The 23,583-nt window shown below is 42.6% G+C and overlaps 1 protein-coding gene across 1 annotated transcript; it reads left to right on the forward strand.

Moving 5' to 3' along the window:
* Positions 1–1,181: 1,181 nt before the first annotated feature.
* On the forward strand, positions 1,182–19,944 carry ZBTB11 (zinc finger and BTB domain containing 11). Its single transcript, XM_030954083.1, has 11 exons — positions 1,182–1,678; positions 4,615–4,850; positions 5,504–5,735; positions 6,860–7,662; positions 9,383–9,562; positions 10,052–10,288; positions 10,672–10,816; positions 11,888–12,005; positions 14,460–14,618; positions 15,076–15,251; positions 16,645–19,944. The coding sequence occupies exons 1-11, from the start codon at positions 1,369–1,371 to the stop codon at positions 17,175–17,177; spliced, it is 3,129 nt and encodes a 1,042-aa protein (XP_030809943.1). The 5' UTR covers positions 1,182–1,368; the 3' UTR covers positions 17,178–19,944.
* The last annotated feature ends 3,639 nt before the right edge of the window (positions 19,945–23,583 follow it).

Below are 23,583 nucleotides of genomic sequence, written 5' to 3' on the forward strand. Positions count from 1 at the left end.
TTGGCTGCCTGGTGTCACTGCAGTGGTGCACAGAAGTGCTTCACAATTACTCTGCCTTGATATTTGTTCCTGAATTCTGACTGATAGGGTGAGAAGTAAAGAATAACAGCCCATCAGGCTACTCCTCTTACAAGCTATGCACTGGGTGAGACAAGCTGTTCAGAGCAAGGTGTAACAGCACTTTATTCACCTCAAACATGGATGTAATAGAATGAATTACGGAATTTAATATAAGCCCTTGTGTTTACCTAATGTAATGTAATTGATCCTCTATCAAGTATTTGTCAGAAGAAATTGAGTACCTAAGTTTGTCACAGACCCACAAAATAATTTCGGTTAAAAAGGACCTCCAGAGGACATCCACTCCAGCTTTTGTCCAAAACGTGTCTGTTTAGATGAGATTGCTTAGTATCCAGCTGAGTCTTGAACACAACTCCAAGGACAGAGATTCCACAACCTCCTAGGGCCACCTGTTCCAGCATTCCATCACTACCATTATTAAAATAAACCGAAAACCTAAATACAGAACCCTTTTTCTATATAAGCAGCGCCTTTGGCCGGTCCCGCTCCCTCAGGTCGGTATCCCGGTGTTTGGGGCTCCCTGCTCCAGGTGGGTCCCGCAGGTACCGAGGCAGGGGAAGCGTCGCTGCTGCTGCTGCTGCGCTGTCCCGGGCACGGCAGCCCCCAGCTCCCGCCTCGCGTGTCTGTTACGGGTGTGAAAGCCAGCGCAGAGCTCGGACCAGCAAAACGCGCAGTTCACTTCGAACGCATTTTCTTTCTTGCCTCTGACAACACAGCGCGCATCGAGCCCCGAGGCGGGGCTGCCCCGCCCGCGCTGGTGCTGCTCCTGCTCCTGATGGGCACGAATGACCCCGCTACTCCCCTCGCAGCTCTACCCTGAGGCGGCTCTGGAGCGGAAGCCGCTTCAGTTTCGGAGCCGGGGCTGCGCTGGGATTCCCTCGGGAGCGTCCCCGGCTCCCGCCCCCACGGCCGCGCCCCGCTGGAGGCTTTGCCCGGCTCCAACATGGCGGCCCCGGCCTTGCGCCCGGGCTCTCCTCTGCCCGGTTCCAAGATGGCGGCCCCGCTCCCCCGGGCGCTCCCCCGCGCCCCCGCCCCTTCCCGGGCCCTCTTGCGCGTGCGCGGCCCCACCTCACTTCCGCTTGTGCAGCAGCCATTTTGTCTTTCCGCCGCCGCTGCTGCCCGAGCTTCTCCCTCCCTCCCGCCGCCGCGGGCCGCGACACTGCAGTTCCCCCCCCGGGCGCGGCTCCCGCCGGGCCGGGCCGGGCCGATCCCGACCCCCCTCCCCTTATCCCGGGAGGCTCCTCCGCAGCCGGGGCGCGGGGGCGGCTCCCGCGCCCTTGCCGCGCGATGTCCAGCGAGGAGAGCTACCTGGCCATCCTGCGGTACCTGACGAACGAGCGGGAGCCGTACGCGCCGGGCACGGAGGGCAACGCCAAGCGGAAGATCCGCAAGGCCGCCGCCTGCTACGTGGTGCGCGGGGGCACCCTGTACTACCAGCGGCGGCAGCGCGACCAGCAGCGCTTCGCCGAGCTGGAGGTGGTGCTGCAGGCCGAGCGCCGCGCCCGCCTCATCCGCGCCGCGCACCTGGCGCCCGACGGCGCGCACCGCACCCGGCTGCAGACCTGGCAGGGGCTCTCGCAGAAGTACTGGTGGAGAGGTGAGCGCCGGGGCGGGGGCGGCTGCTGGGTACCGAGATACCGAACCGCGGCCGGAAGGGACGCGGCGGGTCCCAGGGTCATCCAGGCATGGCACAGGACCGCGTCCAGACGGTTCTTGAGTGTCTGCCCCGGTGGAGACTCAGAGCCTCTGGGGCAGCCCGTGCCGGCGCACAGTCACCTTTACAAATTTAACTCGTGTTCACGTGGAACTTCCCGTGCATTAGTTTCTTTCTGCTCGTTTCCTCTTGTGCCATTGCCTGGCATCACCAGGACCTTGCTCCATGCTCCTGGCACCTCTGTTTAGTTATTTATACACATTGATGCGGTCCCTTGTCAGTCGTCTCGTCTCAAGGCTGACGGGGCGCAGTTCCCTCAGCCGTTCCTTGTAAAAGGGATGATTCAGTCCCTTAATTATCTTTGCTGCCCTCCTGTACCTGCTCTAGGAGTTCCATGTCTCCCTTCTGCTGGAGGGATGTCCTTGTGCCCTCCCTGGCGGGAGCAGGAGGGGACTGTCACTTGCCGAGTGACCGGTGCCTTTAAACACGCCACCTCGAGCGCGTGCTCTGTGGGCAGTGCCATTGTGTCACACCCCGAGAGGCAGGGCTCGCTCTGCACGGTACCTCTTGGTCGGCAAATTGTCCAGGGCTTCTCCTCTGGTGGTGGCACCTTGAATATCTGCAAACACAGAGTACAGCTGTCCCCTCCAGATACTGCACACAGCCCAGGTAAGACAGTGACATCTCAACTGTGCCCTTGGGATAGGGTGACAGTCCGGCCCGCATGGGCTGGGTTAGCTTTGGACCTCATTCATGCATGTACTGGTGTTCATGTTAAACTACTACAGCTGCCAGTGGTGGCAGTCCTGGCACTCATAGTTTTATTTGTCTCTTACTTGCAATGGGAAGCTGATTAGTCTGAAAAGACCAGATTAATTCTCAGCTGGCTCCTGAGTGATGCCACAGCTGTTACAAATGATATTGCCTGAACGGCAGTAATTCCCAATTGGGACTTCCTTTTGCCTGAGGGAATGACTTGATATCTTGTTCCCTTTGGATTTGGTATCCATTAGGTATCCATTAAACAAATAGCCTGCTTTTCACTTGCCATAGGCCCAGTGTGTGTCTGTATTGCTTCTCTTGTTCTGCTCTCTTCATCCACCAGCAAGTCTGTAATTCCAGCTTTAGTTTTCCCTATTTTCAGTTAGAGGGATTTTGCTTTAGCTGCAGCCAGTCCCTCCAGTCCAGATCTCAATGACTTGAAGATCTTTTCATGTGAAGAAAGGATATATCAAAGCTGATATACCCATTCTGGATGGTGGTTTCCTTGCCTTTATCTGCAGTCTCATTGTCTGCCCACCATTCTACTGTTCTGGCATCTACTCTCATCCTGTGCTGGAAACTTCCTCCATGGGTCTCAGGGTAGCTTCTGTTTGTCAGGAGAAGACATTCTGTGCTCTTTTGATCTTATTGGTCACCTTTATTTGCACACCCTAAATCTTCTTGCTTCTCTTACACTGAGAATACTAAAATTCATTCCATGCTTTCAGTTCAAGTTTTATGTTTCTTACATGTGTCTCCCTTAAAACAGTGTTTTCCCTGCCATTACAGTATTCTCTGGCTGCTATGGACAGCAGCTTTAGCCCAGCTGTCAGCCTGGGATGGACATCAGCCTGGCGTGTGTTCTGTGACTGCAAGGCCATGGGCTGGAGAATGCCTCAGGGGCCAGGAGGGGTGTTAGGGATGTGATTTGCAGACCAGAGATCTCCTTCTATTTCACATTAAATCAGGGAGATGTACAAATTGTTGAAATGGGCATTAATATCTCAGGTTGCCTTAAGTCTCTGTTTTCCTGATCCTTGCAGAGATAGAGCATGACTTGCACTATCATTAAGTACCTGAGGAGATGTGAGCAAGCAAGTCTAAGTCTGTGTCAGGAAAGTTTTGAGCTGTGCTGGATTTTAAACTATAGAGGCCCAGCTGCTGTATATGCTTTTATATTGTTCTAGTGAAGAGAACAAATTTGGATTGAAAGCCATGCATGGGAAATGCCTTGGGATCCAGAAGGGGACCCTGAGCTTAGGACCTGTTGAGTATCTGAAATTATTTACAGAATTGCAGAATGTGCTGGGTTGGAAGGGACCCACAAGGATCACTGAATATAACTCCTGGCCTTGCATGGGACCATCCCCAAAAGTCACAAGAGTCATTCCTGAGAGCACTGTCCAAACACTGCTTGAACACTGTCAGGCTTGGTGCTGTGACTGCTTCCTTGGGGAGCCTGTTCCAGGGCCCAGCCACCCTCTGGGTGAAGAACCTGTTCCTAAAATCCTACCTAACCCTCCCCTGACACAAATTCAGGCTATTTCCTCGGGTCTGTCATTTATATTTGGTTACACCGGTTAAAGTACTGGTGAGAAATTGATTTATTTAAATTCCAAAATCATAAGCAATTGATTTAAATCAGTGTTAATAGCACCTATCAGCGTCATTGCATGTAGCACAGTTGATCCCAATTTTGCAAAAGCTCATGAGTGAGCCTTCCAATTTTTGTCCTCCTCAGGAGGAACAAGCCATTTGTGTGGGCTAAATACAGGGTTATATTACATTTGTCATTGATGTGGGACGATGAGACTAAATGTCTAAATACCTTTTTTTTTTTTTTTGCCTTAATAGTCTTTCTAGGAGGGTTTGCTTCATGTAGTGACATTCTAAATGTTCTCTCTCAAATTAGCAGTAGAGACAATATCATGCAATGGTGTGGTGGTAATATTGCATCAGAGAGGACAGTGTAGGGGACTGACTTTATTTTTCTTGGTTAGTATGTAATATTTTTGATTATTAATTATTGATGTTTAGCTAATCTTCTACATAGTTATTTGTTTATAGTAAATTGAATTAAGATTAGAAACCTAATCAAGCTCCATGAATTTTTTTAGGTATTCTTAAGCAGGTTAAAGATTACATTAAAGAATGCAGCAAGTGCCAGGAAAAGCTAGACCGCTCTAGATCTCTCTCAGATCCTTCTGAAATGCTGGAGGAGTTAGGACTGGATGCAAAATCTCATGAAGACAGTAATGAAACAGATGATGAATTGAGTAACACAGCATCAATCCCAGCAGCATCTCCAAAGCCTGTGAAGAAGAAACCAATAGCAAAGCACGAGCTTGTGTTTGTAAGTACCATTGTTTACATCTGAATGGATTTGCATTTTCTATTACTGCATTCTTGGTCATGGACTTCTTTTCCATTGTTGTGATAATCTTGTAACAATAAGACTATGCTTTTTGCCAAAGACATTGAATGTGTAGAAATGGGATACTGGTGTATATGTCATGAAATTAATTATAGGACATCATTGCTGGGAAATAAAATCACGCTATATATTATGCATATAGAATCTAAGATAAAATTAATGGCAAAATTGCCATTGCTTACAATTACCATCACATACAAGATTCTTATGGACTCTATGTATTTTCCTTAATAAATGATGCTATACTGATATATAAAATTCTTGTTCATAACTACAGGCTCACATGCACATAAAGACATTTGTATTTCTAAACTTTTTCAGACTGTAGCATAGAAAAATACAGTCAAAGAGCTTTTTGAATGTGTCTTCCCGTTTTTCCAGTCTGTTTTAATTGTGTTTGGAGGGAGAGTGAAACTTAAAGAAAGAAAACAATAGTAAAGATAAGCTCTATATTCTACAGGCTTGAACTAATTGTATGGTTGCAGAAAATAATCCTTTTCTGTGTTTCAATGTGAATGCTTAAAAAGGCACAATCTAAATGTAATGAAGTTCTCAAATGTTGTTTATGACAGGTTGACAGTAAGGGCCTTGTGAAGCAGTCATCTTCCAAACATTGTCTGTCAGTCTTAAACCAACTGAATCAGCAGAGGCTTTCCAATCAGTTCTGTGATGTGACTTTGCTGATTGAAGGAGAGGAGTACAAAGCTCACAAATCTGTCTTGGCAGCCAACAGCGAGTACTTCCGAGAGCTCTTCATTGAAAAGGGAGCTGTCACTAGTCATGAAGCTGTAGTGGATCTGTCAGGTGAATTGCTGTGGGTTTCAAAGCTAGAAATCTTAATATCCTAAGGTGTACAGTATTTAATTCAGTCTTTCTTGAGTGTTGAAGACAACCACATTTTTATCTTGCTTTTTTCTCTGTTTTAATCTAAAAGTATTTTGTGTGGATCATAATGCAAAAGTGATCACTCTGATTTTTGCCTAATATGATTTTCCATGGACTGTGGTATTTAATCTTAAAATTTCTGAGAAGCTTTTGATGGACTTTTACCTTGCTTAGGTGTGTTTCCTCCTTGTATTAGTCACAAACGTTAAAAAGGGAACAAAATCAAATGCTTGAGTACATCAAGCAGGGATGTTGACAAGCTGCTTGGAGAGTTGTTTAGCTTAACAAATGCTATATTGCTTCTTATTTCTGTGAAGCAGAAATATACATGTCTGCTTATTTCCCAAACCTGGTATATGAAAGACAGGAGCCAAAATACATGTTCTAAAAATAGCTTTGTAGTGATGAAGAGTAGTGTACAGAACATATGACTTCTGCATTGCTTGCTCATTCATTAACTGTCTGCATGAATAATAGGCATGCATGAACAATGATTTTCTAATAGGATGGCCCAGAAGGTTCCCCACATTAAATATTTGATTTATTATTTATGCAACTGTGGCAGTTGTACCAAATTCTTATATTTCAGCATTTCTATCTGTATATCCATATTTTTATTGTTTTTAATAGCTACTTCCTTATTTTTCTGCCACATCACTTGTTACTTAAGACCTGAGTACCTTCTGAATGTAGCAGATCCAGAAAGACTTTGGTTCAGTTGATCTCCTCCAAAAGTATTGTGGCTCTCCCAGCATCTTGAAATATTCCTCAAAGAATTTTATTGTGAAACTCTTTAAGTACTACTTAGTTATTGGAAAAGTTGTCTGAGCTTAGCCACACGTAGAAACTACATGAGGAGGAAGCTGTAGTGTAAATGACAATTAATTGAGTGTCAGTGATGGGCTTGTTATTTCCAAGTGTGTTTTGCTCTAAATTTCAGGCTTAACTGTATCAAAGGTGAACTGTTGTATTCATCATGGGATCTTTTAGGGTAATTTCAGGTCATCATTATTTGCTCTAATATCTTGTTTTATTTCTGGTAGGTTTCTGCAAGTCCAGTTTCCTGCCTTTACTGGAATTTGCTTATACTTCAGAATTAACATTTGACTTCTGTAGCATGGCAGAAGTGGCCATGCTCGCCCGGCATCTCTTCATGTCAGAGGTCCTTGAAATCTGTGAGAATGTGCACAAACAGATGGAAGAGAAACAAATTACAGTGTACCAAAAGGGAGATATTCAAACAGTAGAGTCAACACAAAATCTAGCAGAGCAGGCTGAAGTGCAGGTGCAGCCTGTGGATGGTGTTGAGCAACCTAAACTCATAGCCAGTGAAGTGCCAGTAGCTGTGAATGGAGCTCCTTCCTCTGCTGGGACAGAGGAGGCAGCAGCACCCCAGCCTGACCTCCTGCACCCAGAGCCTCCAGAGGCCACTGCAGGTGATCCTTCCAAGCCTGTGGAACGGTGTGAAACAACTGAAAATTACATCAAGATCCAGCTGGTGGAGAGCATTTCAAACAGCCTCTACAACAGACTCAGCACCGAGCCATCGGCTGTGGAAGCCATGGACACAGAGAGCCAAAGGGAAACTGAGACAGTTCAAAATCAGAGTGATAAAGCACAGGTGGACTCTGCTTCTGAAGACTCCTCAGAGACACTCAAGCAAAAAAGTGACGAGCAGAGTAGCTCCATTTCCCAGCCAGAGAGCCTTGCTTCCGGCCAGGATGATACTTACAAAAGCAAGCTTCGCCAGCGTTCTGTCACTGAGGGGGGATACATCAGGCTGCATAAAGGAATTGAAAAAAAACTGCAGAACAGAAAGACAAATCCTAAATCTGCAGTGCAGCAGGTATTCTGTCTGTCATTAGACCTTGTAGTTACCAGAGTAATTTCTAAGCTGTGACAGTTGGGCAAAAAAAATCCCAAAGGTATTGACTTGACATCAGTATTCCTCCATACTGAAGGTCCTTAGAATGCTTGCAGTTTTTAAATCCAGCTCCTTGACAGATGAAGTACACAGACCTACGGAAAAAAGAAATTAGTTTGGATGATTGCTCAGGATTGGGCTCAGGAGTAGGTTTCTGCTTTCCTAACTTGTATTGTAGCCTTTAGTGTTTTGTGCATCCCTTAACTCCCCCTCTGGCATGGGATGTCGTATAAGCTTTGGGAAGGAGACACTCTCCTGAGTTCCCAATTTTGATGCTGGGAGAATAACGGGAAAGAGATTGCAGGAAAAATGCTTCTGGTTTAAATTACAGTACTTGCACCTGGCACGGAGATATAGGGGATGAGGTGTGCTTTGTAGGAATTAATTCTTTTCCTAGCTCTTACTAATCATGTACTGGATAAAATTATTTTTTTGGCTTCACAATTTAGCCAAGTTTGCATAAGTTTTCAGAGCAACAGGAAAATTTTTAAAAACACATTAAAAAGTTGAGTTTCAGTTTGGTTTTCAGAGGCATGGAAGGGCTGGCATGTTTTCAAAAACTGCTAGATACCTCATTTGTTGAGTATCAGAATAATAAGTCATGCAAGACTCCATTTTCTTAATGTGGGAAGAGCTGAATCTTTATTCACGTAACTTATTTTATACAGTTTTCATAGACCTTGTGTTTGACTCCCGTTGGTTAGTAGTTTTCTTGCCACCTAATTTATTGGTTACTAAATAGTATTTTACTTGTCTATCAAATCTCTATTCTTGGATTGTTTACATACTTTTTCTGCTGATTCTCATTGGACAAATCCCTTGCTATTGTAGGTGCATTTGTTTTTCACCCTCAGAGTAGATTGTTATGTTAACAAATGTCTCATTCTCAAAATGGCTTCATATGGGAACTTGCAAACTGCTTGATAGCTGCACTTAGAGGTGACAAGGCAGCTTTGGTAATTTTGCAAAGTGAGGCCTTGGTTTCATAAGGCCTTTCTTTTATAATTCTTCTACCTGTCTACAACAGTTGGGAGAACAGGATGAAGAAATTGGGATGCCTGTACTTCCTTCCCTTGCCTTATTCTTAGGAACCCAAAGGGGACACACCTGACACAGGACATTTCAACCTGATCACTTAGAATTTGATTTCTAAAAAATTTGGCAGCAAGTTTCTACAAGGGAAGATGAGATTTATCAGTTCCAGCTAGCACTGCCAATACCACCTAAAAAAACCCCATATGCCTTATTCCTAGATAAAAATCTCTAGGAAAGCTGGAATGCTCTCAGCTTCATAGAAATCCTGACTGGCAGTACTCTGTGGTTTTTCTGTAACTATCCCATAGCTGTCACTTAGGCAGTCACTCAGGGCTGGAGAGTTCATTGTCCCTGAACTGGTAAGTCACTGTGTGACCATCATCATAGTAAGTTTATGGTTTTAAAAAAGAATGGTTTTTCACTCACTTTGAGATCTGTAGTTTTGTAGTGAACTGAAACAAGGTAACTTTCAAGTAGCTAAGTCAGCTGAGCAAAATTAAGGTGTATTACAGAAAAAGAGAACATCAACTTTTAATACAAACTTTCAGATGAGGTATGAAGTACAATGCAGTAAAATTCATTAATAGGTTCTGTTTTTCCAACTTAGGTTGCCATGAAGCTGGTACAAAGAGGAAAAAAAATGAAACAGCCCAAAAGAGAGACCACGGAAAATAACGAAGTGGAAGCACAGCACAAATGCACTGACTGTGGAATGGTGTTCCAGCGGCGCTATGCACTTATAATGCACACACTGAAACACGAAAGATCTAAAGAATATAAATGCCCAGTAAGTTGAGGGGTTGGGTTTGGTTTTTTTTCTGTGTAAATCTTTCTCCTTATGAAAATTAATTCTGTAATTATATTAGTAATTATATTTGTTGCCTTTTTTGGTATATATATTTATTTTAGTTACCAATTTCAGAGTTGGATATAGCCTTGATCTGGATGGGGTGAGGTAGAATGGAGTGCAGCCACATGGCCTGACCATAGTTTGTGACTTACTGCTCAGGACAGTGCTAGCATGAGATTTGCTTTTAACCCTGCCAGTAAATTTGTGTCTAGTCTAGACTGGAAGTTAATCTCACTGGGTAGTGATCAGTGGTTCTGTCAGTGGCCATAAAATAAAAATTTACAACTATTCATTAACCTCAGGAGTTGGATTATGGATTTAACTCATCGTATTACTGTACTTAAAACATTTGATTACTTCTGTTTGTTTTTTTTAATAATTCTGAGTGTTACATGCAAAGTGCCGTTGTAATATTTTCTGTCCCAGCTGTGTAAGAAGGAATTCCAGTACGGCGCCTCCCTGCGGGCACACCTGGTGCGGCACACGCGGAAGACGGAAGCCAGCGCTGCAGCCGGGGGTGCCGAGGGGACCGGCGTGACCTCGGTGAAAGGGAGGACCAAACGGGAATTCGTGTGTGACATCTGTGGGAGAACTCTGCCCAAGCTCTATTCCCTCAGAATACATATGCTTAAACATACAGGTGTCAAACCCCATGCATGCAAGGTAAAGTCCTTTTGCTCTCTAATCGGATTTGTAATGTTCTCTATTACCAATATTTTGGTATTGATGCTCTGCCTAAAGTTTATGTTAATCTTGGTCATTTCAATAGGGAAAACTAGTGTAACGTTCATGATGAAATTGCTTGCAGTCCAAGAGTGAGAAAACTAGAATGAATATGAGTTGTGCAAGTTCATATTCTTGTGTCTAGAAGAATATCTTCCTTCGATTATTCCTTTTTTTTTTAATAGACCAGTTCTGTCACTGGTGCAAAATCACAGGCTTGGCCATCCTAGTTCCCAAGAAATACAGGAGGTTTTGTTCTGTTTGAAGTTAAACACCTATTACATAATTAGTTTTATTTGTCCACCACGTGTGGATTTTTTTAGGTTTGTGGAAAGACCTTTACGTATAAGCATGGATTGAAAATGCACTTAGCTCTCCATGAAGTACAGAAACAGTTCAAGTGTGACTTGTGTGAAAAGTCGTTTGTCACAAAAAGAAGTCTTCAGGAGCACATGAGCATTCATACAGGTAAGTGATGAGAGGGGGAATCCTTTTCCTTTGCTTGGATATTTTATGCTGCTGAACTTAAATGTTGTTCTTCAGTGTCAAGAGAAACTGTTTAAAAATAAATGGTAGTTTGTTCTTTTTCTTCTGGTCAGGCAGCTGAGATAGAGGTAAGTAGTTGTTTTCTGGGGCTAAACCATAGTTTAGTGTTATTATGCAAATGTTCTATACAAGAATGGGGAATTGTGGTTCATCTGTCCTGTGGTTTTATGTACGTATTTAATGACTGTATCGTGTCAATTCAACAAGAAATAGGCAATAGGCTGGAATGTTCTAATGCACTTCATCTCCCAGCCTGTCCTTTTACAGGAAAACATGCTAAGTTAAATCTCTCAGAATCTCCATATATGTTTTACAAGGTGTTCTGTACTAATACTGACATTTTGTAAAGCCTAGTGTCTTCAAAGATCTTAGCATGTGAAAGATGGCAATATAATAATTCAATACAAGCAGAGTTTTAAAATTGTAATTTGTAAAGGTTGTCTGTGTTTCTGGTTTTCTGGGCTGAGCAGAATCAAGAGAGATACTCAGGATAATTTGTTCTTGAAATTAAGGAATTTGTATTGGTAGTCATCACTCCTGTGTTGATGAAATAGAGAAATAGAGCAAAAACTTTTATTTTAAGGTGTTTTTCCACAAATGCAAGATACCAGCAGTAGTCCATAAGCAATACTGTGTTTCTGAAGAAGTTGCATAATACATAAGCACAGGCACTTGTGGTTTTTTTCACACAAAAAGGCAGGTTTTTAGGCTGCTCAGTTTTCCTCGCTAAATCATAGTTGCAGCAATGTACCTGTGTTTAAAAACATGAAATAAACTAATTTAGAGTTGCTACTCCCCCCTTGTCCATTATTACATTGACACATACAAAACACATTTAAAAATTCCATCAGTGTGTAATTAAACAAACTTCACTTTGTAGTACTGCTCTGATTTCTTAAGGTAAGTTATATACGAATTAAAAACCTGTCTCATAAAGCACTCCAGAGAAATGGAGGCATGGCTTGGTAACGTGTTTTGTTTTGTTTTTGCTAGGAGAATCCAAATATCTTTGCTCCATCTGCGGAAAATCTTTCCACAGGGCATCAGGACTCAGTAAACACATAAAGAAACATCAGCCAAAGCCTGAAGTTCGTGGATATCAGTGTACTCAGTAAGTCAGGTGATGGGTGGTTTTGGTGGGCTTTTTCTTGGTATTAATGATCCCAGTCATTTTCAAGATTAAAAGCTCCTTGTTGCAGGATAAAACTGTTCCACTGGCCTGGGATGGGACTTGGAAAGTGTGAGAATAAAAATGCATTTTTGTGAATACATGTGCTGGAGAGCAAAGGCTTGGTTTTAAGCTGTTACCTAGCCCTAGTTTCTTGCAGCTCTTCTCTAATGACTTTGCACTGTAATTGGTGCTACAATCAGTAGCTGTGTGGGTATACAGCTTTTTTGTAGGACAGATAAAAGAGTGTAAGGTTGTAAGAGGCCAAGGGCCTTCAGCCTGGTTTTGCCCTCTTGTAGTGTGATAGTGGATTTCAGCTGGATTTGAAGCTGCAGAGTCTGCAATGTCCAGCACTTGTGTTCAGTGTTTGCTGAAACGTGGCTGTTTAGGAACATTGCAAACTGAGACTCACTGACTGTTGCAGTTCTCTTGATTATAAAACATATATGACCACTTAAATACTGCAATAAGTGACATTTGTTTTTATTCTTAATGGCATTTATTACTATTTACATGACAGCACTGTGGACTTTAGCAAAGCAGAAACTGTAACTGGAAAGTGTGATCTTAGTGCATTAGCAAAACATGGATACTACTTCCATGACCAAGCGGACTATAGGGAACCTTTCAAGTGCCCTGCAGAAGGACAAATATTGTTTAATTTTGGAACTCACAATGAGGTGTCTGGGAAGCTCTGTCAGATATTAAGAGGAGTGGTACAATTTATATGATTGCCTGTAGCAACTCAAGGTTTTAAAGAAAGTAATAATCTAAAGAAATTGTTTAAATTATCTCAGTGCTGCTGCATACTAGCAAAAATAATATTTTCTAAATTACGAAAACTTACTTCAGTTCTGCCAACAGTGTTTTTATTTAGTGATTTTTTAATACTAAAAGCATTAATTCTAAAAATAAAAAGAACAGAGCTAATAGGGTGCACAGACACTGTTTCATGAAATATACTATGGAAGGGAGTTTTAGTTTTGAAGGTGACATATATTTATAAAACAAATTTTTTTTACTCAAAGGCAGTAGGGCCATGGATGCAAGAGGTCACCTTGACAGAGAAGATATTTTGACTCCCCAGCTTCTTCAAAACAGACACAGTCCTTGCTGCTTCTCCAGCAAATGTCTCTGCTAAGGATATAATACATGTTGTCACTGGTGGTTTAGAGAGCTTCACTAAGCAATAACCAGACTTCAGTTTTTAGTTTGGTGGCTTGGAATGGAAACCTCCCTGTCAGGCTTCAGTCTGAACTTCTGGCCCAGTTGAGCAAAGCTGACCATGAATTATTTTCCCAAAATGTTCCTGGAAGTTTTGCAGTGAAGTATGTGTTTGATTAAACTGCAGTAATGCATGACAGTGTATGGTGGTTGCTTGAGTTTTTTACTTCTCGAATGGCTTTTCCACATACATAGTCCTTGGGGAAAGAGCACCAAGTGCCAACCCCATTCAAGCCCCTGAGGGGTCTTTCTGGTGCTATTTTATATGAATGTGCAAACTGAGGATCCCTGAGAGCCCCATTTGAACTGGAGTGGTGAGACTTTCCCGCCTAGGAGGAGGAGGAGGTTGGTACTGTGGCTCAAGGATTGTTACTTCTTTTTTTTTCCCCTCCCTCAAAAGCAAAGTCAACTTTTTTTCTCTCCAGAATGCCCATTATTCAGGCAATGTAATATCAAATGTTTTTTTGCTGTATGGAAGCTTTTCTCATTTTCACATTCCCTCATTCCAGTGGTTGATCCTGTAGACGTTGAATCACCCACCTTTGCTTGCTGGCATTGCTCTGCCTCTGTCCTTTCTTAAGTCATGCAGCTGTTTGTTGTTACATGAGGAAGAGACAGAGATGAGCAGCAGAATTTCTTTCAAAGGGAGAAATCATGTTTTTGATTAGACCAAATTCTGTAGCCTTCATACCAAGAGGAGCTGTATAGTCCAACTATGGCAAAGCATAAGTGAAGGAAAACCATAAGTTAGCCTGCGTTAAGATGTGTACAAGCAGCAAGCTAAAGAATGAGTATTGATACTTTCAGATGCTTTCTTGCAGGATTATGAATTTGGGGGTTTTTATTTTCTAAAAAAACCCTACATTTGAGCATTAAAAACAACTATTTCCAGTTATCTTTGTGTCAGTCCTCTTTGGTTAAGGAAAGAAGCAGCTGTTACTGTCCTCATATGTTCATATGGTATATTACAAATTTCTGATGTCTCCCAGTTGGTTTGCCTTTGAATATTCACCATTAAAACTGCAGAAAGAATATTGTGGGATTGTGTTTTAAATAAATACTGATGATACAGTAGGTGTTCTCAATCTTGAGTTGCTATTAAAGAAGAGGGTTCCAGTGCCTTTGAAATCAATGCCTTTCTTGTATGGGATGCTAAAACATTTGCTGTTACAGGTGTGACAAGAGTTTCTATGAAGCTCGGGACCTTCGGCAGCATATGAATAAACATTTAGGTGTGAAACCATTTCAGTGTCAGTTCTGTGGAAAATGTTACAGCTGGAAGAAAGACTGGTATTCTCATGTAAAGTCTCATTCTGTCACAGACCCTTATAGGTAAGAGGAAATTAATTTAACAACTGAAAGGTGCTAATCAAAGTGAGGCTATGGAGATACAAGGCACTGCCCAGTCCACTTAAGTACCAATGGATTGATGGTGACTGGGGCTTGAGTGCCTGAGGATGAATGGGTGGCTTTACATAGCATGGGTTGGCTGCTAAGCTGGGACATGGTGCTGGAACTAAGACATGAAGTCATAAGAGGATAAATACAATCAGTGAAGTTAGAAACTTGTGTGATCTCACGTCTCTAGAAATGTAAGTGGAAGCTTTGTGGCTGTGAATAAGAGGAAAGGTAGTTCAGTCCAACAATATTACTTCTAATTATGGAACTACTTACCATATAAGACAGTATTGCCCTTAAAGTTTGCCTACTGTAAATAAAGTGCATTTTGGGTTAAAACACAGGTGTACAATAATGGTTTTAACAGATTTTTCACATTAACACATTTTAGGTGTAATGTATGTGGAAAAGAATTTTATGAGAAAGCTTTGTACAGAAGACATGTAAAGAAAGCCACACATGGTAAAAAAGGAAGAGCAAAACAAAATCTGGAACGAGTTTGCGAGCACTGTGGAAGAAAATTCACACAGCTCCGGGAATATAGGAGACACATGAACAATCATGAAGGTATGTAGAACACAAATAGTCATTACATCTCTCAAGCCCTAAAAACACAATGTGTAAGGGGGTAATTGTTTCTTTGAGTCTGTGTATCCTGTCTGGCAAAACATGGAAGAGTTTTTACAGATTCTCCAGTTCTATGTGAATCCTGGTTTGGTAACTTGCTGTCAGTGATTCCCAGAAATTGCTGGGGTCTTTCTAAAGCTCCAGTCACACACAGGGACTATGCCAATTTGTCCTCTGTACCTGAATAGAAGAGGAACATTTTTAGAAGTGAATAAGAGGGGTAAATCTGGCAAAGAATTTGATGCACTAAAACATTCTCCATTTTCAAAGGCACACACAGTTAACAAAGTACTCTTCAGATAGGAGAATGATTGGCCTAAATATAGAAACAAAAAAAAGACCAATGTTGGAAATTTATCAACTTCCTAATTTATGACAAGTGATAAATTGTATGATGTTTGGAGAAAATATGAAACTTTTTTTTTTTGTTAAAGAATTATGGGCATTTTTACTTTAGATGTAAAATATGAAATTGGTTTTTGACTATTTGGTTCTTTCAGCCATGTTGGGAATCTATATTCTCCTGTCATACTGCAAAACCTACTTTTTTTTGAAGCATGTCTCCTTTTTAAGAGCTCTTAAGAGTAAATCTGACAGCTGTCTAACTATTGAAATAGAGATTTTGCATTTGTTTCTAAACAGAGGAAGTGTCCTGTAGTAGGTACCTAGCCTAAATTTACAGTAGCTGTCACAGAGGAAAAGCCAGTAGTGAGATGGTGTTTGTCACCACCACAGAACTCAGATGTTATGAAGGAAAATAAGATCATACAAACATCAGATGCTGTATTTGAACATATGCAGTGAAGAGCAGGGTAAAGCTGTAGGTGTACAGAAGGATTGACAGAAGCAAAGGATGACTAGAAAAGAAAGTGACAAATTCTGTGAAGTAAAAACACGGCTTCAGAAAGGCATCAAAATTATCAGAATTCCATTAAGCATTGTGCACTTAAAGTAAGGAAGAAACTGCATTAAAAGGAATCTTGAAAAGTTTTTTAAAGTAAAGTGTTGGATTGGACTGGGCACTTGTGAAGAATCTTAACTACTGAAAGCATTATGCTTGCATTACATGGTTACACAGAAATGGTGCACAGGATCTCTTTCTTACATGGCAAACATCACAGTATTGTGTGGGATCTCTTTCTTACATGGCAAACATCACAATATTGCTGTGGGATCTCTTTCTTACATGGCGAACATCACAGTATTGTGTGGGATCTCTTTCTTACATGGCAAACATCACAGCATTGCTGTGTTCTCCACCCTGCTGTTCTCCCTGTGGCTGCTGCTCCTGCTGCTGGCCAGTGCTGTGACCTTTGCTTGCTCTGCCCTGCAGGTGTGAAGCCCTTCGAGTGCCTGACGTGCGGCGTGGCGTGGGCGGACGCGCGCTCCCTGAAGCGCCACGTGCGCACGCACACGGGCGAGCGGCCCTACGTGTGCCCCGTGTGCAACGAGGCCTACATCGACGCGCGCACCCTGCGCAAGCACATGACCAAGCTCCACAGGGACTACATCCCCTGCAAAATCATGCTGGAAAAAGACACCCTGCAGTTTCACAACCAGGGGACGCAGGTGGAACACGCCGTCAGCATTTTAGCCTCAGACATACAGGAGCAAGAAACCGAGATCAGCTTTGGCGCTGGCGAGGGCGAGACTGTGGTGGTGACAGGAGAGACGCTGGAAGCCATCGAAGCGGTTGCAGCTACTGAGGAGTGCACGTCAGTCTCCACCCTTTCTGACCAAAGCATCATGCAGGTGGTAAATTATGTACTGGCACAACAGCAAGGACAGAAAATGGCTGAAGTGACGCAGGCCATTGAAACTGTCGAAGTAGAAGTGGCCCATGTAACAACAACAGAGTCGATTTAGTGTATGAGAGAGCAAGAAGGGTGAGGTTGTGTATCTGTGAGAGCCAAGTGTAAAATGGGCTATCTGAGGCTTTCAGTGATGCCTGTTTTCAAATGGTCTTGTATTGTATTGAAAGGAGGAGCCCTGCTAATTCCCAAGTAGGACACATGACAGTATCAGGGTAGGGAAATATGAAAATCTTAGGATGGGGTAAAAATTAAATGGTCTCAAAATCCTCAGTACTGAATGTTGTGATGACAGAATACTGTACCATGCATTAGATGGAAAAAGTACCAATATTCCAGTGTGGGCCAAGGCTTTGAAAGCTAAGATTTCTATACTGGCTGTAACTTTAAACAAAACAAAAAGGTTAAAATTATGTTTTTGTGTCATGAAGTATCATACTGTAACTTTGAAAAATGAAAAAGAAAAACATACAAAAAGGCTGCACTAAAAACTAGAAATGCACAGCTATTGGTAGTTTTTTTGTTTGTTTTGATGTGCATTTCATCAAGTTTGTGAGCAAATTTCCTGTATTGAATGCTGTCTGTTTACTCTCAAGACAAGGGAGGTGGTAGAATGCTTTGTGTAGGCTTGTGCTTCATGTGGCATACAGAAAAACTGAAGCTTTTTTCTCTGGGCAAATGCACCATTGGTAGGTAGTGAATCCCAGTTCTGAAGAACTTACTTAAATTCCAGGCATGTGGGTGGCTGGTCCAAGGTTCAGCAAAATGCTGTAAAATGTTTTATAGATAATGGGCAAGTAGATGGTTGTGATCTGGTTCTCCAAGATGGTTGTGAATTGAAGTTGACCAGAGGACAGCCCACCCCAGGGAGGCTACTTAGAGAAGTAAACTCCTTTGCTTTGTGAGGGAGGAGTTTGCACTGCAGCCTCTGTGCACAGCCACATTTAGCTCCATGTTTGTTTGGAAGCTATTGCCAGCACTGATGTGTGAACCCAACGCAGGCAGCCTCATGAGGGATGCTTCTGTTTTTGCTTTACATTTGATGAAGAAACTGTCAAAGGAAAAAGGTCTAATGGCACAGTTTTTCAGGAACTAAGGAAGTCCAGGTGGTTATGGACTGATGTTGTCTTGTATTGTATTGAAAGGAGGAGCCCTGCTAATTCCCAAGTAGGACACATGACAGTATCAGGGTAGGGAAATATGAAAATCTTAGGATGGGGTAAAAATTAAATGGTCTCAAAATTACCAGAATCTCTAGAAGACCTTATTACTGCTGCTTTAAGAGAAATACTTCTAGGACCAGTTGATACCTGGTAAATCCTTACTGGGTGTTCCTGCAAGTAAGTGTCAGTGACAGCTGGGCTTGGCCCAGGTTTCTGTGTCCCTGGTTCGATAAAACGAACAGGGCACACCTTAATCTGTACAAGTGTAGGTTCCTTTGTCGCTGCGTGGCTTTTTTAAGCAAGCAGCACGTCTGCCAAGGAAGCTGAAAGTCCTTTGCATGTGAGCATTCAGAGCTGTAGTCTTTAAATTCTTCTCAGTCTGTAGTGGTATCACATTTCCTAACCTGGACAGCAGTAAGATACCTGAGCAGCCATAAACTTGTAATATTGCAGGGTAAATTTCATAAATAAAGTGACGTGCATATAATTCTGCTACCTGTGAAACAGATCCGCTGAACAAAATTTCAGCAAACCCTGTGGCAAAGTAACCACCTCATTTGAATTAGTATTTCTACTTTTCATCTTATTTAACTATGTGGATATCTGTCTACTAAGCTACAGAATGGACTGTTCTTTTTATACTTTGCAATTCTGTAGATAAGCAGTTGTTGAAAATTTTTTATGTTTGAGTCTTGGATCCAAATTAATTTGTAGATGCCTATTTCAAAAATTTCAGAGAAATAATGTAGTTATTTATATATCCTGCACCCCTTTACAATTGTATTATTTTCTAATTACCAAATGGAGTAAAACTAAAATGAATATTAAAAAAAAATTACTGCTAGCTGTAACTTGAATTTTTGTATGGTAAAGAATCTGGAGATAGCCATCCTGCTTAAAATTAAAATACTGCCATTATGATGGAAAAATATTTAAAAGCACTAGATAAACTTGAAAACTTATTTCAATATTTGTATCCTAAAAATAATTATGTATTGCTAAAGTGAAGAAGTGTTCAAGGAAAAATAGCTGTAAATAGTGCTAGAACATTATTTGTATATTTAGTGTGTTACCTTGCAAAAAAGAATATTACCAGCACCTTAGTTTAATCTTTGGTGCATTTATTTATTTGCCCAACCTATGGAAGAAGCAAAAGTCAATCTGAGTTTTGGAGCTTTCTTATCCACTGTCAAAATACTTTTACTGACTCAATGATCTGCTGTTTTAAAACAACCACCAACCAAACTAGTAACAGAAGGTTGTTTTCTAAGCGAGAATCAGCCAGGAATGTCAAAGCTGAATGTTGTGGCACCCCTTTCTTAACATGCTGTGCCTTACCTTTTCAGAACGGTGTGAGGTAAGTAAGGAGTGTCACTCTTGGCTTTGCGGTTCCCATCTGTGTGGGGTTGCCTTATGTTTTTCTTTGGACTTCAGCACTTAAGACATTCACTACCCTACTGCAAAAGTCAGACTGCAAATATGCAGTTGGTATTTGATTTTTTTTTTAAATAAAGTTAATGAGAAGTGTCTATTCATTAAGTATTCCAAGTGAATTCCTGTACATAATGAATCAGATTTGTACATTCTGCTGTTTTTATTTAGTGTTAAATGTATAAAGTTATGGTTATTTCTGTCATCAAATAAACTGAGCTCTGCCATGAATTGCTCTTTCAAGAAACTTTATTTTACTCTGGGGAAAGAAGGTGTTGCAGATTCCTCTGCAGTGTTTCACTTTCCATATACAGACAGATTCTGGCCTGGATAGTTCAAAACCTGCTTTTTAATTCTTGCTTAAGGCCCAAAGAGTTACATTGTATGGGGAAAGGAAAAACACTGCCCTCCTGATTTGTCAGAACATGGCTGTACAAGAGCACAGTGCTGATGAAACACTGTGGATATTGACACTGAAATTGCTTTGGCTGCAAGTCCTCGGGTGGATGAGGTATCTGCTCAGCCCCTGGTACCCAGCTGTAACCACTCTGGTTTCTTTCAGACAGTATTTCTGTTGACTTGGGTGTACAACACTGCATCCCAAAGCAGGCACCAGCAAGCACTTCCATCTTGGCTCTGCCCTGGGATGGGTATTTGAGAAGGGATTGTGGTGGGGAGGTTGCCCTCCAGTGGCACTCTCCTGGCTGAGGGATGAGCTGTACCGCTGCCTCCAGGTCTGGGAGCAGTGTCCCGTGCCTTTTCCTTTTCAGTTACAGGAGCTTCAAGGCAGCACTGATGTTGCAGAAAGCCTGATTATCCTCTGTGTTCATCCTAAGGGAACGCTAGGAGCTTTTAACTCCTCTGTGAGCCCCTGTGAGTAACCAAGCTAAGTCTATAATTAAAGAAAAGTGGGGGTTTCAAAAGGCTGAGTGCTGAAGGAGTAAGGTAGGCTCTGTGGAACAACTACTGCTCCACAGGGATGCAACTGCAGATGCACAGCAGCCAAGTGATGTGTGGATAATCTTTTGCCCACTTTGTTTCCACAGGAGTTACAATCATGTCATTCCTTGCTGTTGAAGGGAGCACCATGAATTTCTGCAGCACCAGTGTTTAATGCTAACATTCAGGAGCCAGTCTTACAACTGTGGCCAACAGCAAGGTGAAACCCCCCCAGCCTCTCTGGAGCAGCTCTTAACTGAGGCCTACGCTCCTGCAGAAAAAATTCCAGCTGCTGCAGGCAGAGGCCCTGGTCACTGTAGTCAACCTCCAGTGCAGAGCTGTTGGGGAGCACCCTTACAAGTCTCCAGTGACTTAGCAGAAAGGAAGTTTTTTCTTGTTCCCAATGGAAAAGTTCTGTGCTGCAGGCTTTGTCTCTCCTCAGGGGCCAAGTGCCCTGCCTCCCAGCATTGCTGAGTTAAGTGGTGCTTTTAGATGTGGGGTAGTGCAAGCTCTTCTTGTCATGGCTTTAAATTTCACATGTGAGCAGGATTGTCACACAAGCACCCGAGTAACAGAACTAAAGCCTCCCTTTAGGCCCTTCTTTCAGTTACCTGTTCCGTGCCTGCAGCTGTAGAGATGGCAGCTGCTGTCAGTGGGGACACTTCTGTCACCAAAGCACTGCTGTGATTCTGTAACATCAGCCAACACCTTACATGCAAAAACCGTCTTTACAAATTAGGGGATGCTGGGGGAGAAAAGGAGAGATAATCATATTTTTATTATAACTTGCATTAACTTTAGATTAATAACTTGTACTCCCAGGAAAACATCAATATGGGCTCATGACTTCAAGTTTCAGTGGAGCTCTTCCTACAGAACCACAGAGACTTTCTGCATATCCATCTCATCAGGAAATCCAAATTTAAGAACTGAGCCACATGCCAAGCAGAGGTTTTTCAGACCATGTTCCATGCATCAGGAAGTCCATGCTCTGATTACCAGCCACTCCTGCCTCCTCCTTACCCAGCCTGAGGGGCAGCTGGTGTTGGAGTGCCCAGACCTCACAAAGCTGCAGAGGTCTGGGCAGTAAATCTTGGGCTCCCACCACTGCAGACTGCTAAATGCAAGTTTGCAAACACAAATGGAACATGCTGTGTCCAGAGTTAAAGTGTAACAAGTTGATGTTCCCAGCTTTTAATTCCATGGATAACTATGCATCTACCCCCAAGCAATGGCTCCACATTATTAGACATGAGCTGCTTTCCTAAGTAAGTACTATATAAGATGCCAGTGTTTCAAAATTAGACAACAGTAGATCTTTTTGTTAATGAAACCAGAAGAAATAAGGGATGTGTTAATAAGATAAAGTAAAATAGCAAACTGTTAATTATCCAATATTTATGGTGTTCTAGTGAGTCATGACAGAGACACTAGACAACAAATGCTGGTGAGTTTAGAACATAACCTTCCCTTTTGTAGCTTAAGAACAGAACTACTCAGCATTCCTCAACTTGTAGTTATATAAGGAATTCAAAAAAACCAAACCTCTTTGCAGAACACCCTTTAAGGCTACCAAATTGACAAAAAGCTTTCTTGAAACCCTGTAGTGTCTTCAAGCAGATTTATCTTATCTAATCTTACAGCAACCTATTCAGAGTTCTAGTGACACCAGTGAATTCCAATAGTTTAAAACCTGTTTGCCTTTTCAGGAAACAGAAGTTGCCATTTTCTCAAAAGCTGACTTTTCCTCCCAAGTCTCTTTGGAAAGCCAGCTTTAGTAAAGCCACTGGCAGCACACGAAGCTCAGCAGAGTCCCGTGAGTTCTGACAAAGGGGTGCTCTACACACCCGGCAGCCGTGGAGATGAAGCTCACCAGGCCCGATGGCAGCTGTGGCTGCTGCCTTGGTGCTCCCAGGAGCACAGCTGCTTTTGCCAAAGCTCAATGAATACCAGGATTGGGTCATCCCCAATAGGGCACAACCTGGGAACTGGCACCCCTCAGGTACCTTAGAGACAGGCTGGGGACTCCTTCCTGCTGATAAAATCTTCATTCTGAGAGGCTTTAAAGGAATGAAATTAGGTGAGGGGCCACACCCAGCACTGCCTGAAACACGGCCATCAGCTGCTCACTGCGCTGTTTGGTGGGGCTGGTTTGGTTTGGGTTTTTGGGAGGGGATTTTTCTTGCCTTTTGTTTTTTGTTTGGTTTTTTTGAGGGGAGGAGGTTGTTGGGCTTTTTTATTATTTTAATACAGTTAGATGAGTTTGGATCCATTTGCAAGCCAGCAGGCTCAGAACAGCCCAGCTGCAGGGCAGCACAGAGAAGGTTACTGGGCAACTGCTCACACCTTCACCTTATGTCATCAATGTTCTGCAGGCTGCTCAGGTGCCAATTCCTGCTAAGCAAGCAGGAGCCCCATGGGACAAAACCACACAAGCTAGCATTTCAACCACTGACAGGCACACACAGCGTGCTGGACTAAGCAGTTCAAGGTCTCAGCATACCTCCTGGAAGCACTTAAGCTAAATCATATCATTTATCATGAGTTTCAGGATTCTTGATCATCCTTAGAAAAAAAAAAGCCAAATCAACTAACAAAAAAAAAATCACACCAAGAACAACAAGAAAAAAGGGCTCTCTGCACGCAAAAAATATGACTACTCTAACACGAGCCTACAGCTCCAAGTTAATCCCAGCTAACATTTACCTTGATGATATTGTTCAGATCAGTCAGTTTGTTCTTGCAAGTGTCAGACATTACACACCAGCAGACAAATCCAGCTTGTTTGGCACCCAGTCCTGAGGAGACCTGAGGCCATCCTGATGGATTTGCTCCCACTGAGCCCAGAGAAGGAAGAGAACACTTGCATTGGGTAAGGCAGGATCACTGCTCACCTGCTGCTGAGATATAGAAGTTTCTGCAGTCTCT

The sequence above is a fragment of the Camarhynchus parvulus genome, chromosome 1 (assembly GCF_901933205.1).
Source record: "Camarhynchus parvulus chromosome 1, STF_HiC, whole genome shotgun sequence".
NCBI lineage: Eukaryota > Metazoa > Chordata > Aves > Passeriformes > Thraupidae > Camarhynchus > Camarhynchus parvulus.

Excerpts from the sequence above, each read along its gene's own strand:
- ZBTB11 (XM_030954083.1), top strand. The coding sequence starts at position 1,369 with ATGTCCAGCGAGGAGAGCTACCTGGCCATCCTGCGGTACCTGACGAAC. Across the intron at positions 1,679-4,614 it reads GCAGAAGTACTGGTGGAGAG|GTATTCTTAAGCAGGTTAAA; the intron begins GTGAGCGCCGGG and ends GAATTTTTTTAG. Across the intron at positions 7,663-9,382 it reads CTAAATCTGCAGTGCAGCAG|GTTGCCATGAAGCTGGTACA; the intron begins GTATTCTGTCTG and ends TTTCCAACTTAG.